We start from the raw sequence: 17,937 nt of genomic DNA, 5'->3' as shown, positions 1-17,937 counted from the left end.
TACAGAGTCAACCGCTGTGGTCAAATAGTGTGGAGCTTCATGTAAACGGAATATAGGAAAAAGGAGCAAGGCTGTTTTTGGTGTTAGTTGAAGCAACTTCTCTCTCGGACTGAAGTATGCTTGAAATAAATAACTTTGCTTATCTTTTTTTGCTATAACTTGTGCTAGTGCTAAATCATGTCTGAACTTCTCCCAGTTCCTGTCTTATGTTTGAGCTTATCTTGCCAATTGCCTCCTGTTATGCTGCCTTGCTTGGTCCTTGGATGACAGTATGTCCTTAATAAAAATAAAAACTTCAGCTTTGTTTTCTAGCATGCTGTAAGTAATGGTCCATAACTTCAACACTCAGATGAACAAGGTTACTTTTGAAATATCTGATGTTCAAATTATTGAGCAGGAAATCCTTTAACTGCAGGTTCAGAACTGATGAGCTTTGAAATGGCAGGTTTGAAAAGGCAAAATTCGCACATTAACTTGCACGGCTGTTTTCTACTCACATTTTGCGTGATGTTATTTTGCCGAGGTAGTTCTTTTGTACCTGCCTCATTACCTTATTGCATTGCCCCCTTCAGTCTCGGCATACACATTTGTGTATGCAACCTATTTTTGCCATTTCTGTGCAGTGGTGGCAAGTAATTGACCACAAACATAATAGTTAGGGTAAATTGAACATTCTGCTTGCCTAAAGTAACTCCATTTTACTTCTTGGTAAAATGTATCGCTACAGACAACTGCTTTGGTGAAAGCACTATGGTGTTTGATGGGACGTTTGAGGTAGGGCATTTCAGTAGCAATTGCGAAAGATTTCTTTCCTCGCCGTGTAATGCTCACATTTAATAAACTTCTGCATATGATACGAGCGGGTGATTCAAGACTTTGTATGAAAAAACGTAGCGTGAATGACTGTACAGTAAAGATATTTAGTTACTCTGCAATTAAAAGGAATTGTTATAAAATGCACATGTAGTCATCGTACCACCTTGATTTGCCCTGAATAGTCTCCAGCACCTTGGCAGAAAACTACATAAATTTCAAACGTTTATTGACGGTTGACCATAATTCGCGAGTGCAGGTGTGTTTACACAGATACACGCAGCTGACAAGCTTGCGTCTCGTCAGCTCGGTTTTTACAAAACTTCTGGGTCGTCAGGTTCCGTTCTTCATGGAGGAGCTGATGGTGACGGACATTCACCTCGGCTCGCAATTGCCATACATACGGCGCACCTCAGAGGCCGTGGTAGACAAGCGGGGTGTCTGGGTCGACATGGACGTCACCTACAGCGGGGCCTTCTACATGACCCTCAGTACCAAGCTCAACCTAATGCGGCTCAAGCGCTCGCAGACTGAGGAGATGCAGAGGTACGTGTTGCATGTCTCATTTCGCGCATCAGTGTCGTTGGGAAAGGTTCACACATTGATTTTTTTTGCGAAACTGCGGCCCCTTTACTCCACTGCATTCTAGGCAGGAAATGCTGTGGAACCTGCATCAGTGGGGAAGTCATAGTAGTCCTGCTCCACACATTTCTCGTAGCACTTTTCCATCTGCAAATGCTTTCTATGGAACAACTACTTTATATGTTAAACTAGAACTCACTGATGTATGGTTTTAATCAGACTGCACATTTGTGTACTTTTCTGCTTCTGCTATGCAACATATACTTCGTTTTTAGTCGTGAGTGAAAACAATGCACCGTGGCCATTGCTCGCAGAAAAGTGCGACTCCGCTCACTTGGGCGAGAGCACACTGTAACGTGGTCAAGTGTGCGCTGGGGGGGGCAGGTGGGCATGCGTCTCCTCCTCTCTCCCAACCATAGTGGTGCGTGGCTGCCAGGGCAGCATACGCGGCCTGTGCACCGTCTTGGAGGTAATCTACAGCAAGTGCAAGGGTAGAGCAAGGCGAGATGGCCGTAACTTCGTGTACACTGTCTTCTCACTCGTTTAGTGGTGGATGGAGTTCACGTAAGGTAGAGTTTCGGAGATGCATTAAACTGAGAATTTTTCAAATCTGTCCATTATTAAAAGGAGATGGAAGAAATCAACTGACCTGCTACCATGCTGCCAGGAGGCAAGTGGCACTCGCCAATGGAGACGCCTTCCCCTTCTGCCTTCACCTAGCATTCCCAAGCAGTGTTCTTTCCCTGCCTTCTCCCATACTGTAGCTGTGGGACATCAAATGCATTAGCATGAGGAGTGTCAAAGTGGCAAACGTGTGTGTGAAGTGTGGGATGCTGGTCATGTGGTAGAGCTGTGTGTGTGTGTGTGTGTGTGTGTGTGTGTGTCTATATATATATATATATATATATATATATATATATATATATATATATATATATATATATATTGTGCAACTGACAAAAGTCTCATCGGGGCCACCATCAGTTGCACTTTGCTCCTCGAAGAGGCAGGATGTGTATCGAATGAACTCTCAAACAACAAATTGCAATCCGGTGAGCGCAGTTTAAATCGGGGACCTGTGACCTTAAAGAGGTGCAAATTAATGTGAATGCATGTCTCTCTTATTTCTAGCATTCACCATTGCCATTTAATTTTGTTTCTTTTCTTCCTTTTTTTTTCAACATTGCGCCTTCCGCATTGGATGATTAGTCACAGGGTGTCTACCAACCGGGAAAACCGGGAATTCTCAGGGATTTTTAGTAGTCTGGAAAAACTCAGGGAAAACTCAGGGATTTTGTGCCTCTATCAGGGAAAATTAGCTTTAATTTTATTGAAAGGGTCGAAAGTCGCGGTAATGCTGGCTCGAGTAACAGACAGGAATCGAACGACAGAACGAATCGTCTTTGACGCCCTGTCGTCGGCTGGAGGAGTTGCCAGTGTAGAGTCAACGACCGACTTTCCGGGTTCCCGATAATTTGGACGGCTTCGCGGCACCACCACGTACCCCATAGTCAATGTATCAGAACGTCTGAAATTTCGGACCCAAGAACTCTTTGCTGTCCGATTTTCCGGGCGTTCTGCGTGACCGCAGGTCGGAAACGGCATTAATCAAAGCCACCACCGCTGCCATATTGATTACCTCGCCGCCTCGAACCGGGGCTATCGCACGCAGATCCGCTGGAAGCCGTAGCCAACACTGCGGCAACGCTACGCCTAGCTGCTTCGACGTTCGCTATTAAGCTTCTTGCCGTTTGGTGCCGTGTTTCTTCATTTCTCCGCTGTCAGCAATAATTTTGGCTTCGAATCTCGGAAAGCACGGCGCCTTCCATAATGCTGGTTTCTGAAAGTTAGTTTCGCCTCGGTACAGTTGTGTGACGCGGTGAAGCATTAGCAAAAGTATTGCGGTGAAGCTTAACAAGCGTAGAAAGGGGCAATTGTCACGGGACACAGTATGTATTCCTTAATTTTACACGCATGCACCCGCCCTCTCCTGTCACAGTAGGAGCACCGCTATGCCTAATAAGTGTACTGACAGGCATTCAGAGCTTTTCCAGATGTGTCTGTGTCGATTTGAGCCCTTAAGAGCAGTAAAAGACATGCTTTTATTTTTTTTGGACTGCGTGATTTTTCGGAAGTATTCGCGGCCCCTAGGGTATCCGAAAAATTGGACGTTGACTGTAAACTGACCAAGAGTATGCTTCAAATGGTCCGTAGTGCGAACGCGCGACAAAAGGAGAACGAGAACAGAAAGGACCGACGCATTGAGGAATGAACAGGGAATGAAGTATGCGAGCGCTTCTTTGAAGGAGCCTGAGCTCAAAAAACACTCTTGGTTGACGCCGAGATGCAGGTGTCCCTCATACAAACGAAAATAAATTTTTTAAAGCAATGAAACACAACACTGAGGCGTCGTGCGTGGGCTGAGAGTATGTCAGGACAGTTGAGGTTGACTTACGAGCTGTTCTGAGAGACTCTCAATTGTGACAAAACTCGGGGCTCATACCACTGAGCTTGCTATCAGTTGGTATAAATAGCTCATATTCGAAAATATTTGCTTCTGTATGCATCTCCTTTTTATTTGTAATTGAGAATGTTTGACTCGATTTGCAATTTCTTTCGAATACATTTTATTTGCTGTGCATTTTACTAACCCCTCCCTTCTATTCTTTTTTTTAATAACATAAACACTACTCCTTAGTATTAAAATTGAACTAAGTCGATTTTTTTTTAATCTTCATATGCTTACTAAAGAGTGACAGCATCGGGCGATATGGTTCCAGCCTGTCTTGCCATAAAACGTAGTTCTACATCACTCAGGGAATTTCGCAAAGGCACTCAGGGAAAACCTGGAAAACTCAGGGAATTTGGAAATGTCAACTTGGTAGACACCCTGCAGTCATAACGAGGAACGAAGCATGCATTGTGAAGAGGCACTTGCTTGTTTTTTTTGGCGCTCTGGCTGGGAGCGGGGTTCCCTCAAAAAGAAGTTGGAAATTTGGTTTTTGTGTTTGGCATTTAGTTGGAAATTTCACCTATTTTAGGCAGCGTGCACGGTGACGCTTTTAGACATAAATGTCATCACGTCATGTATACGCTGCACTTCTTTGTTTGAAAAGGCCAGATTTGGTGAGGGGCCCTTTAACTGTATCTGTGTTCATTTATTTATTTATTTACTATTCATTGTTCATACTTTTTGGGCCCAAGGGCATTACAGAGAGGAGTGGAGGTAATTGGAGACAGCTTGTTTGAATTTAGATGGCAACAATGCTGCCGGGAAGGTGGTTCCAGCCTTTTGCAGTTCTTCGTATAAACGAGTCAAGGTTATAGGGGTATTGCTCAAGTTCACGCGTGCGCACCTGACCCTTCTCTGGATCGCACTGCACCGGCGGAGTGGCAGTCGCTCACTAGCGCTTTCGCAGCAGCCCTAACAGTCACAGCTGTGACCCCTAATACGTGGTCTGCAGTGAGTCGCGACCACGGGAGTTTCAGGCTAGGCGGGAGGGGAGCCTGTCTTCACCTTATAGTTACGTATACTAACAAAGGCAACAGCAACCACAAATACAAAACAAAACCACAGCGGCGGAGCGTTCCGCACATCTGAGGCGAAAGAAACCGCACAATGTTAGAAACCACAAAAAGGGCTGATAATAGTTCAGCTCACCCAGAGTGGATCTGCGCTCGGGCCCTGGGGCAGTCAGTCGCTCACGAAGGCCGAGCGCAGCAGAGGGACGGCGTGCGGCGGTCTCAGCAGCTGAATTGAGATGCCGCCAGTCGCAAGCTCTTCAGCCGAAAGACAAAGATGCATTGGGGGAATAGCGCTTCTCCCCGAGCGGCAGAGAGGGAGTCTCCTGGTTTCAAAAAAGGGAAGCAGGGTGCTTTGGCTGTGGCATCGCGGCCAGGCGCGAAGAGCAGCGGGAGCGGCGAACGTGCCCTCTCCCCGCTACCCTCCACGAGCGAGCATGATTATCGCGTCATAACAGCGTGGCCGCTCCGGAGATATCGGGATGCACATGTGAACCCACAAGGTAGGCATTAGTGTGGTTCGATGAGACAGCAACTTTGTTATCGAAGGTCAGTGCGGTATTACACATGGGATGGGTGATGGAACAAGTGGTCTTTAAGGATGGGTTTAGTGTGATATATCTTGCGGAAAAGACACAGTTGCAGTAGTATGCGACAAGAAGCTAATGCTATTAAGCCAAGGTCTTATTTCATTTTTGATACACTGGAGTTATGAGAGTAATTAGAAAAAATGAAGTGAACTGCTCAGTTCTAAATAGACTGAACCATATCGGTCAGTGTTGCTTGGCTTTGGTCCCAAATTGAGCACGCATGCTTGAGTTTCGGCCTGACTGCTGCTTTATAAAGTTGAAGCTTGACGGCAACAGGATGCTAGACAGAATTGAGTGCTTTCTTCTAAATCTATAAATGTGCAATATATGGCTAGGGAATTATCAATAGCACAGCACAGGTCATTAGCGAACGACAAAAGTTGAGCTTTGCAGGAAAAGTAAAGCCGATCGCTCAGCATGATGCAGCACTGCAAGCATCGTGAAAAATGTTCAGGCAGAAAAATAGACCAGTGTGCAGAAGTGCTTCTTAGGAACTTGGGGTCAATGCCATCTAGCCCAGCAGGAGCAGGTAAGTTGTGTTGAGATTCAGCTGGACAACATCACTGAGTTTTCTTCTACCAAAGCAACATTTGCAATTCCCCATAGAGCATTGCCTGTTCTCAACAATTGTATTAGGTGATTCAGTGAAGTGATTACGACGTCTGCAGCAGTCTTCTGATGTTTCATGACATTGCCTTTGTGATCAGTATGACCTACCTATTTATACAACATGTGCAGGAGTGCCTATACAATTAAAAGAATTGACTACGGTCAACCTTTCTTATAACAAACACGGATATAACAAATTACTGGATATAACAACGTAGCTCTAGAGGGCTTTTCTGCCAATATCAGCATGTAACAAAAACATGCTTGTAAAGAATATTGGATATAACAAATGTATTTTCATGTCGGATGTGACTTCGTCATAACAAGGTTCAACTGTGCCTGAGCCTTTGTCTATGCAGGCAACTGCCATTGAACTTTCCCAAGTTGTCAAGGAAGCAAGCTTTTGCTGTTACAAAGCAGTACCTGAAGTTTGAAATAGGCTCTTATAAAGTCATGTGATTGCGTCTGTTTGGTTCATTATACATAATCTGCAAAAGCATACCTAAAGCAGTAGCCATATAAAACATGTTTTGATGGATTTTGTTGCAAGTCGTCCGGCATTAGCACATTAGTGTCCTACCGCGCAAAATGTTCACCACTATGCCGGTTGAGGCCATACCAAAAATACATCCGAAATGCTTTCCATGTGGTTGCTGCCTAAGAGCAAACAGTATGTGCTGTGTGAGAGGGGCTTTGCTGTTCATGTAGACATGACATGACACATTGGATCTTGCATGTTGGAGAGTTTCGGAACAGAGAAATGGGTTCTCACTGGCAGTTCCTTTCTTTGTGCAGCCTTGCCATAAACCATGATGCCTATGACGACGAGAGTGCCGCTTCCTCATCGGACGATGAGGGGGCCACTGCTGACAAGGGGGAGTCGAGCGCCATCTCTCGAGACCCGTGAGTGCTCGTGAAAAGACCTTCTTCTTCTAAATTAGCACTTATAGAGGCGTGTGCTGTCTGCTTTCTATACTTCACAGCAATAGATGTTGCAGGTACTTCAGGCAATTTTCATGGGGTGTCACTAGATGTCATCGCCATCATGTTTCCTTCGCAGAAGCCTCAAGGGAAAACTCATATTTGTCCCCACCCCAGATTCAGCTTCAGGGGTTTGACAAGTCCGACCATCATCGTTGTCGGCCATCACAATGCTATCATCCTGTCATTGTTGTCCACTGTGGTGATCAATCTGATAGCCATCATAATAGTAATAATTGTCAAAAATAGCTTCGTAATAACCATCATCATGCTGTCGTTGGCCATTGTCGTGCTAATGTTGTGTCAAGATTTACAAAAAACAAGTTCTGTTCATGATAACGTTTCAAAGCTGTTGAAAGACAGGGCAGTGCAAATTTCAGAAAGTGCATGCTAAAAGAAATTGTGGTGTCTGCACCACCTTCTTGTGCCAGCAGTGCAGGACGCCACGTGTACCAGAGGTGTACTTGTCTCAAGCAAGCTTATTCAGACAATTTCCTGAAGAAGGCAAAATTTGCAGCAGAGAAATCGCTGCTAGTCACTGTGATCTAAAAACATGTTGCTTGTCGGTCTCTGCTGTTCCACGATTGCTGCTGCCTGTGTGTTCGAAAAGTAAACAGTCGTCAATAAGGTGTACATGTAGCCCGCAAAATGCATGTGCCGAGGGCGTATTTTATAAAAAAATGCATCCCCGGAGTCGCCCGCAAATAAGTGACTTTATTCCACAAGTTGCCAAAAGACACGTACCGCATTATCAGATGCCGCTTTCGGGGATACCTTGAACTTCGCACAACTAGACTTGCAAAAGGAATCAGCACCTGTGAGCGCCTGCATTCTTGACACAGTGCCAAGAATACCAAGAAATACCAAGAGTGCCAAGAAATTTTTTTACAGGACCCATACATGCTAGAGCTGCGCCACCTTTGCCCAACCCTTGTGCGCATGTGTGAGTTGCGAGAGAAAAACCTGGAGATTTTGCTTCTCGAAAATCTGCTTTTTCCTAGGTACTACACATGATGGCGCGCTTGGCTCCGTTTGTCCCTAGCCGATGGCAGTGCACGCTATACGAGAATCGGCACTTTCTTAACTTCGTCCAAATGCGATCACGCCGGCCGATACATAATTCGTGATGGTAAAGTATTAGTGCTAGTACAGAGTAAACAATGCGGCTCTTCCAGAACTTGCATAAGTGGCTTTTGGAGTCCCAACAATGGGAGTGCTTGCCTGCCAAGTGAAGTGCTATTGGCATACTGCAAAATGCCATGCAAACGGGGCACAAGTCAACATTACTTAGTCTCTGCACCACTGCAAGGTATGTCAGACGTCATGCTGACCTTCAACCCATCCCTCGTAGTTTCAGCTTCAATGTCAACTCATTCTTGTCCTTTCATTGACTCATCATGCTCTTCCTTATTTACATTGAGAGGTCGCAAATTAGAATTTTCGGACAATTCAAACCAGCCACCATGGTCTGGCCAGGGCACGAATTTTACATATGAAACGATTCTTTAATTCACGTGACAATCGGTTCCATCAGCTGTAATTCGAATTGCGTACTGACATCTGTCTGCCGGCAGCTGCCTTGTCGGTTAAGCAAGAGATTGCACAGCCATCTCATTTCGAAGTGGAAGAGGGACAAACTCTCATTATCTATGGGTCAGCCGCGGGACGTGTGGCCCGGCAGCTTGCCTGCCTGGCTTGTCCCCTTTGCTGCAGTTGTGGTTGGGCCGCGGAGTGCAGAGCGAGACTTGTCGTTGCCATGGCATGCGTGCAGGAGCTCCGCGACGGGCACGGGGAAGAAGCTGCTGGAGCTGGTGGACAAGATCGCCCAGTCTCGCTACTTCCAGCAGGCCACCGAGAACCGCTACATCAAGCGCAAGATGGAGGAGGTCTCCAACACGCCCCTCGTGCTTACCGTCGAGATTAGCCACTTGGTGGGCACGGTGGCCCTCAACATCCCGCCTCCACCTACAGACCGCGTCTGGTGAGTTTTTTTTCGATGTGTCCAGAGCTTACCAGCACGTTCGGTGCTACTCGCTAGCCCTCAGCGTTATGCTTTGGGGCGGCCACTCGAACTTGAAAGCAAGCCAAACTTTATTCGCATTGTAAAGAAAATACATGCATGGGTGTCTCGCAAAAGGAGGTCTCGTAGCATACAGCTGATGCAGCACCTCCTCTTGAAAACCTAGTGGAGATAAATGCAAATTATGGCACCAAACCAGCGCAACAGTATTAGTTGCGACTGTATAAATGCAGCAGATAACATGCATCGAAAGAATATGCACATAGTGAACATTTGTAGTATTAAAAACATCAAAATCCACTACAACCCGTCAACTCAAAGGTGTAAAAACTGAAAAACATTTCGAGATGAGCAGAGTTTTGAGATAAGCAAAATAAAAAAATAGAAGCCCACTGGCCTCACATGACTACATGAAGCCTTTCCAAAATGCTGCTAAGTAATATTCTCAGTCACTTTCGCATGCATTGGTACCAGACATGTCGGCATCTATGCACAACAGCATTACTAGCACTGCACCAAGACAGTGTGCTTGACACAGAATCAAGAAGATTGATCCTAATGCAATGTTTGAAGCAGATCATACAAGCATAATCTCTACCAGACATCTAAAAAGCTGGCACTGCTATATTCTGTGTCCTGATAAATTGTGGACAAATTCACTAATTCACTTTGAAAACCAAAACTGAATGGTGGAAGAGCGCAATTGTCAGGTCAAGCCCATACCCACCTAAATGCTGCGTCACCCACGAGTGATGCGGCATTTTGGCCTCCCAGGTGGGCGAGCACGAAGGGAGCATCCTTATCAAGCTGCGATCTCGCTCGAAACCCTGTGAGCTGGCATACGGCTTCTTTTGGACACAGTGCATAGTGAGCTGGTCAAGCTGGTCACACCTGTTCAAAAGTGGCGATCATCTTGCTCAAGGTCACGATTAATACGCCAGTGACCACATTGATGCATCACTGCCAGCATTCTAAGTGAGAGTGGGGGGGTGAATCGAAGACTTTGCATACCAGCTCACTGCTACTGCGTGAGACCACAGTATTGTCACAGTAAGTAGCCGAACAAGTGTGTGCAAGTGGTTGATAGACAGAAAAAAGTGGGGACACGCTGCCTGGTGCGGCGCATGGCATGGCTAGCGAGCTGCCACCTGGTGAAAAGCGAGTTCAGGAGAGACTGCCCACACTGCACCGTTGCCTTTTGCTTGGTATTTTCGAAGTTCAGATTTCAAGATCTGGAGTTCAGGCGCAAGGAATTTCAGGATAACAGGTCGTAAACACACGGGCTGACACCACGGCAGGAAAAAAGAAATTCGGCTTAACCAATATTTCAAGTTATCAGAGTTCAACTTAAAATGTGGTTTACTGTATAGCAATACAGATTTGGGTCATGCAGACTGTTCAAGGGGAAAGAATCGGAAGAGCTCTGCCTTAAAAATGCCCCTGAAGAGAATAATTTTGTAATGCTTAATGGCATGGAATTAAGCCAAACCAGGTCAACTCTTTTGTGAACGGTGGCTAAAACTTGACTGACACCTGATTGATGATGGAGTCACATTAATAGAGTGCAGCTGAGGCAGCAATAGTGTGTGTGATCACTTTCAAGCAAGGCCAGTTTGCCGCGTTGCCATGTAGCTGACAGTTGGCGACAAGTTTTTGAACTTGTTGCATTGGACCAGTTACAGGTAGCATCCTACGCCACCAGATTTCGCCCTAATCTGCACATAATAATCAATAAATCTTCATCCCAAATGAAAACAGAAGTTTGTTGTATTCATTTAAAGATCTTTGCTTTGTTAAAACAAGTTCTTAAATGCATGTGTTCCAATGTATTTGGAGAAAATCACAATTGGTTATATATACATTAGTTTGTTATAACCCATTTCATTATACCAAGGTTTCCAAGTAGCATGTGAAAATTCTGAGCCTGTTCCGCATTTGCTGTACCATGCACGTAGGTACGGCTTCCGCACGCTGCCCAAGATGCAGCTGGTGGCACGACCCAAGCTTGGAGCCAAAGAGGTCACCATTGCCCGGGTCACAGAGCGCATAGAGAAGATGCTCTTCCTCGAATTCCAGGTGAGCTGGCCTAGCTTGCATGTGAAGACTGTGACGTGATCTGCCTCGGGCGCAAACTGGGTTGTTAATATATCTTAACAGCACAAGCACAGCAATTAGAGTTACTCACGCTTACCCTATCTTGCAAGAAAATAACTTGCCACACCTTTAACTTGAGTGCCCCTGAAGCACCTCTTATTACTGTTGGGTAAAATTGGGACATTAAAAGAGCACCCCTGACTTTTTAATGTGACTACCAGCTCCGGTTTTCTTTTACAGAATTGATTAAGTTCACTTAGAGTAATAGACAGTTTAGTTTAGCGAATGCAACTTATAGCGTGTGCTAAGCAGCGGACATTTTTTAGTTTTAGTTGGCTGGCGAGATCATTGGATCTCAGAGGCCATATGCTGTCGTTGCGGCTATTTCCAGACTCTAGCGATAGGTGGCGCTGACATTTCGAATGTTTCTTTCGTTAGGCTTCGACTCGTGCGAAACGAGAAGCGATCTCGAAAACACCACAAGGTTATCCATAATACTCTGTCGTCGAAGCGGCCTGAGACTATGCGAAAGCCGTTTACACAATCATTTGCTACGAACGAAGTGCATTTTACAAAAGCAACGCCAAATTCAATTTGAAGCAGGCAGCCGGGACCGCCGCCATGTTTCACGCTAACTCCGCAAACCACGCAAAGACGCTAACGCTAAATCTGAGTTAAATCTGAGGAACAGCGTGCGTACACTATACGGTATGGGTCCTTTAGCGTTCTGCGCATGAGCAGTGACGACCCGCTATTTTGTGGCGCACGCAATGGTATAGCGTACCCTATACTAACACTGTCTAATATTTTCTTTCCACTGTCATATTCCTTTTTTTTCCATGCGCACAAATATAAACAGTGAGGTGAATGTAAAAATCTCATGCATTATTATTCTGCAGTGCTCTTTCACATCTCTCTTATGAAAGTTCTACTTCCAATTAAAACTTGACAGCATTTCTGTTACAAAATTTTTGTATACATTGAAATTTCGGTGTTAAAATTTGTATTTGTATTTGTAAGTTTTATGTTCACCCACCTCTACTGAAGATGTAACTTTGCAATGTGTGCCAGCCTAGGTTCTCGTGGCACATTTAATGAAAATCAAAAATGTTAGTGTCGGGAACTGCCATGCACTGTCTTTCAGCATTTACGTTCAATGGCTGTGTTTAATCATGTCGCTAATGTTGCTATGTTGTAACAGTAATCGGTATATTGATATGCTGTCTTTCTTGTCTCTCAAAAAAAAAAACATACGACAGAGGATTTTCGTCATGCCCAACATGGACGACTTTGTGGTTCCGTTCATGTTCAGCGACGTCACGGAATCGTGAGGTGCACTTTTGCACGGCCCGTCCCCACCAAAAAAAGAGAGAGAAAAGAAACGGAGAGTGAGACTGCTAACAGACGATGGCACTTTTGTCGCCTGCTGCAGCGACGCAACGTCGTTGCACACTTTGGAGAGGACGCCCACCTGCACTCGGAGATTACGAACTGTTTTTGTACCACTTAATGATATTTTATTGCTTGGTGTTTTATGTACATTTTTCTGCCATCGCTTTGCACAGTTTTCATCTTTTTCTTTCTTTCTTTCTTTTTTTTAACCGACGGCTTTCTTAGGATTCTGTAAACACAGATCTGCGATCACCATTGTGTTGAGTTTAGTTTCTTTCAACGCACATCTCTACTGTAGCTGCAGGAGAAAAAAAGTTATTGCGTTATCGTTTTTATTATTAATATCTATTATTGACATAACCCTTTCTCTGCACTTCAGTGTTGCGGATGCTTGCACCATACGATTCTTTGTTTTACATGTTTAGGAAAGAAAAAGCTAAGACGGAATGAGCGTTTGCATCTGAACAACTGTGATGGCTGCAAAAGTGGTTTTGTTGTGTTCGAGTTTCTTTCTTCATTGCTTTGCCTGTCATGCAGCTTTTTTTTTTGTAGCTCTTATTCCTCAACCAAAATGTTATTCAAACAACGTCCTTGCTGCAGACTCAGATAAAATAAGTAACTCTTTAGAGGGAACTCTGCTTTCAGAGCTCGTGGGGATATAAAAGAGTTTTCCTGCTAGTTATTGCCATATGCTTCTTTCTTTTGATCCTTTTGAAGACAATCGGCAACTTTCGTAATTGAGGACACTCACGTGCCCATTAGCTGAATGTTGTGTGCATAATGTTGCATTTGTTAGGCTTGATGTCAGTCTTGTTAGGCTTAACGTCAAGGTCTTCGTTAGGCCTAACAACAAGGTCGTGTTAAGCCTAACATTTAGGGTTTGTTGAGCTTGACATAAGCGAATTGAGGGCACACTTGGGCGGCTGGGCCTTTCCGTACAAAGTCTTTCACGACCTTTTAAAGCGTCATATTTGCCAGAAGTCTTCTGTGAAGTTTAGATAAGCTTGGCACTTTGTCCCACGTGACTGCACTGGAAACGAGAGGAGGAGAAACAGTACAAGGTGATGGTCTGAAGTAGTATTACAGGGGAAGAACGAAGTTTGCACGGTGAAAGGTTTTTACCACTAGGTTTTTTTAAACTGCTGGGAGAAGTGAGCGAATGAAGTGCGTCTTCCACAAATGTTTCTGAAAGAAATGCCGTGTGTGTTGCAGTCACTGTATACGGGGTCGAATGCACACATGGCATTCTACTGCAGGTTTCTCAGGTTTAAGCCACGACAAAGTGAACTTGTTGCCGATGCCTGCGTGGTTGAGGATTTCTCCCCGAAGATGTTGCATCATTTTAATATGTACCTCATCGTTAATTTTTTTTTCTTGGTGTTGTTTCTGTGATTTGTGTGTCGTGATCTTGGGTGTTGTGCATACTTCAAGCAACTTGCAACGTCAGGCAATTAGCAACTTCTTGCGCTTCTTGTGTGGCGCGTTTTCAAGGACCCTTGCAGCGATCGCTTGCGAGGTGTCAGCTCAGTTGCATTTGGTGTGTGTGTCTTTATTGTGTGGTAAAATACTCTTCGCAAACTAAGAGAAATCTGAGATTTTCAGGAAGTGTTTGTCTTTTTTGTAATGTTGGCTTTGGTGATCGATGGTGCTTAGATGTGGTCCCTGTATACATAGCCCAAGATTCTGTCTCCGTTCCTTTACACCCCACTATCCATTATGAGCGAGTTTTCCCGAAAAAAAAATGTGCGCATTCAAATTTGTACTTTTCTATTGCACGTCGAAATCGATTGGACGACGCTACATAAAAGCTGTGCTAGTTTTGCACTTTCGTGTCGCACGAAGGCTTGTTTTAAGGAAAAAGAGAAAGAAAGTGCACAGCTTTTACTTAGTGTTGGGTTTGTCATACTGTACCTCATTTGTCGCAGCACACCTTGGGCCCTTTCATGAGCGCTAACAGCAAGTTGTTTCATAATTTTTTTCAGATTCATAAGCACGGGTGTGAGTGTTGAGCTCTCAAGATTTGTAATCCGGTGTTAGGCTGCATTGGTTAATATCAGTTTGCACTGTGCCAGAAACAAATGAGAAACGTGATCTGTCGTCAATGCAACTGATGACGCCCGAGCTTAACATATCTTGACGCTGGTGCATTCCTTATCAAGAGTATAAAGCAGTACCCTGCTCAGTTAGTCTGCTGTTTTGTTGTAGTCTGTTGCACTTTCGTGCACCATTAGAAAGTACACCTTTTTGTTTAAGCCCTGTCAAGACAAATACGAATATATTGCTTCCTACAGTGGATCTTGACAGAAGGATTGATGTCAGTAGAGGAAGATGTGTATTTATAATTAATATATAGCGTGCGTTTTCTCCTTGTTCTAAATGTGGTGTACTTTTTTTTTTTGTGCTTGTGGCTCCAAGCAAGGCTACGTAGGTCTCTTTGTTTCTCTGGTGCCCAGATCACACGTGCGGCCTTCGTCATAGGTGTATGGGCCGCGATGTGTGTAGCCGAGATTAATTGTAGGCCCTCTTCTCAAAAGCCAGAGATATTGACACAGAAAAATCTGTCTTCATTCTTGAGACCTTTGGAGTGTTGGAGGAGCCCAACCAAATGGCCCAGCTGCAGTTTCGATCTTTGTGCTGTGGCCTTGACAATTTTGACGAGGGCTATGCAGGTCTGTTAACAGCAATATGCAAGCGCATGGCTGACAGCGTCGCCGGTGTCGTCTGCTGATAACCATGGGCACTGGCGGCGAGGTTGGTAGCATGTGGCACAAAAGCCAGGTGCTCACTTTTGAGTAGCATCCATGGCTTGAGCCAGCAGACCTGCTTGACCGGGCCAATCAAGCCGGTGCTTGTCAGCAGGCGGTGCTGAGGGTGCTGTTTACCACACGCTCACGTGTTTCTGGTACTAGATCTGAGCTCTCTGCATCACTGGATGTTGGAGGTGGTTTAAGGGAGTGCGCTGTGAAGCGAGATATTTTTTTCCCGGTTGAAGTTGCTGAGGTTGTCTGGCGAGAAATGCCATGTTGTTCCGTCCGAAGCTTGTGAGGCTGTTGGCACACGTGCGACTTTGTATTGAATGCATTCCTTTTTCGCTGTAGCCATGTTTATTCTTGGTTGCAGCTCGTTAGGCTGGCTTTTGGCCACTCGGGCAGCCGTGTGGAAGAATCCTCTGGCGTGACCCCCATGGGGCAGGTCACTGTTCATGGAAACAGTGGCTTCGGGACGCACTTGGAACTTAGACTTCAGCTTGCCCCTAAATTTGCTTGTCCTTTCACCCTCAAAGATATCTGCAGTATCCTTTCTATTTGCAAAGATGGCTGCCTAGCTGTGTCATTTGGTTTGTCTGATTGCTTTTTTTTCTATATTTACCTAAAGCTTTACGTTTCGCACACTTGAAAAGATGGAGCCATATGTACAGTCAACATAGAAAGTTTTCGGACTGCGATTTCTAACGATATGTTCAATTTCTGAGCAGTTTGTAGCCATAGCCAGTAAAACCGTAAAAACGCCGTGTTGTCTACAGATACTAGTACAGTTGAACCTTGCTAATAACAAACAGATAGAACGAATTATCAGATATAATATAAATACTTTTTCTTGCTGATGTCACTGTGTAGCAAATATATGCTTAGTGACTATTTGATAAAATTTAAGTACCCTAGTATCAGATGCAACTTCGTTATAAGAAAATTTGACTGTATAGGATGAAAATCCATATACTAGGCTGTGTACCTAAGCCATGGAAACGGGTATTAATTTTTTTTTCAGGTCCCACTGCCCATAAACTTCTGATGTGGACTGTAGATAAAGCTAGGAAACTGCTTTTCTGCATGGAAAATATTTTAGCTGTAATGCAGAAAGCAAGTCGAGCTATGCGAATTACGGAATTTCTTTCCAAATCTACTCCTGTGCTACCTTGAAGTTTCAAACTTACGGATGTCTTCTAGGTAGTGTGGCACGGACCATGTGGTTTATATATAAAGCACAGCGTCGCCTATGGCAGCAATTGAGGACCAAAGATGTAACCTTCGTTTACTTAAGTTTTGATTTGGCGCCAACGAAAAACAACTTTGTGTTTTCACTGTAAAATGTTTTGAGCTTCGCCAGAAACTGAACGTATAAGGTCACCTTTAAGCAGCTGAACATCTCGCACTCCCCTTCCACATGCTGAATCCACGAGTGGCCACTGTCCTCATCTCAATCTATGGCTTTTAGAATTTTATTTTTCTTGGCATTATATTCTTTCCTCCTAGTCTATACAGTGCTTAAAACTCTTTATACTTTGGTGCAATGTAGAACAGAGATCCTGCATTATCTTTAGTGAAGTATGTTTATGTATACCAGTATGTTTGCAACCCAGCCTGTGGCATGTTCTAGTCTGTCTACTATGGATGTCTATCAGAGCAGGTAGGGGGGGAGGGGATTGCACGGCAAACAGCAGAGCGCGCACTGTTTCTTTGCTTGGCACAGCAAGTCGGCACTTGTCATATCATTTATTAAAACAATCGAAAGTTCTGTACTGAGTTGTCAGTAGTGCTTTCTTCTTCCTTTTTTTTTCTCGTTTCGTTCATCCACCTGCCACCACTCGCACTTGTCCAAATATGGACATGAGGCTGTGGCTATGTATGGCGAGTCATACCCTTGTGTTCTTATACTCTGTCTTGCCAAATCCATACATAGCAGCACGAGCCGCGAGTTGCATCAGCCAGCCAGGAATGATAACCAAAAGAAGGGCTTCTGTCCGTCCCTAATCACTCTCTTCGCGGTGCCAACTGAATGAAAGCATCGTGAAAGGCTTAGCAGTGCACAGTGAAAGGCTTAGCAGTGCACAGTGGGTGCCCACTGTTCCCTACTCCGGAGCCACACACACCCAGCTGGCTCTTGTTGCCGATTGGCTGACACGAGCCCTAGCCTTCACTGCAGGGCATGGAGTTGGCAAGGCAGAGAGCAATATGTTCATCCACTTGGCAAGCTACCTTCACACAGGGAAGTAAACGGCACTGCCGCCTGCCAAGTGAAGTAGTCACTGCTTCACTCGCCCCCCCCCCCCCCCCCCCCCCCCCCCCCCCGTAGTGATTCCCGAGCAAAATTTTTGTATAACCAGATTCTCTCGGTGTCTGCAAAGGTGCACAGGAATGAATGTGTGTTTCTTGAGCAGCTCTGGTGAGAAGTTACTTGAGAAAGGAGTGGTATCAATGCATTGTGTACTTTAGTCAAAGGGCAGAGCCATGCTTCGTTTGGTGAAGTAGAGAGAGAGAGAGAAAGTTTAATAGGTGTACAAAATCTTGCTGGGGCGCTCCCTGTCGGGAGGCTTCAGTTGTGGGTAGTGTCCTC

The 17,937-nt window shown here is 44.9% G+C and overlaps 1 protein-coding gene across 3 annotated transcripts in view; it reads left to right on the top strand.

The window, feature by feature from the left end:
• Positions 1 to 17,122, top strand: part of LOC126529157 (testis-expressed protein 2) — a 43,718-nt gene extending 26,596 nt beyond the window's left edge. For all 3 annotated transcript variants that reach the window (XM_055069639.2, XM_050176753.3, XM_050176752.3), the window contains exons 11-15: positions 1,151 to 1,359; positions 6,912 to 7,019; positions 8,869 to 9,078; positions 11,073 to 11,193; positions 12,471 to 17,122. In XM_055069639.2, the coding sequence (XP_054925614.2) occupies positions 1,151 to 1,359; positions 6,912 to 7,019; positions 8,869 to 9,078; positions 11,073 to 11,193; positions 12,471 to 12,542 (720 nt within the window). In that variant the 3' untranslated portion in view covers positions 12,543 to 17,122. The remainder of the gene's footprint in view (positions 1 to 1,150; positions 1,360 to 6,911; positions 7,020 to 8,868; positions 9,079 to 11,072; positions 11,194 to 12,470) is intronic.
• Positions 17,123 to 17,937: the final 815 nt, after the last annotated feature.

The sequence above is a fragment of the Dermacentor andersoni genome, chromosome 8, assembly GCF_023375885.2.
Source record: "Dermacentor andersoni chromosome 8, qqDerAnde1_hic_scaffold, whole genome shotgun sequence".
NCBI lineage: Eukaryota > Metazoa > Arthropoda > Arachnida > Ixodida > Ixodidae > Dermacentor > Dermacentor andersoni.
Note: the sequence above shows the minus strand (reverse complement) of the source record. Positions and strands in the feature narration are given on the sequence as shown.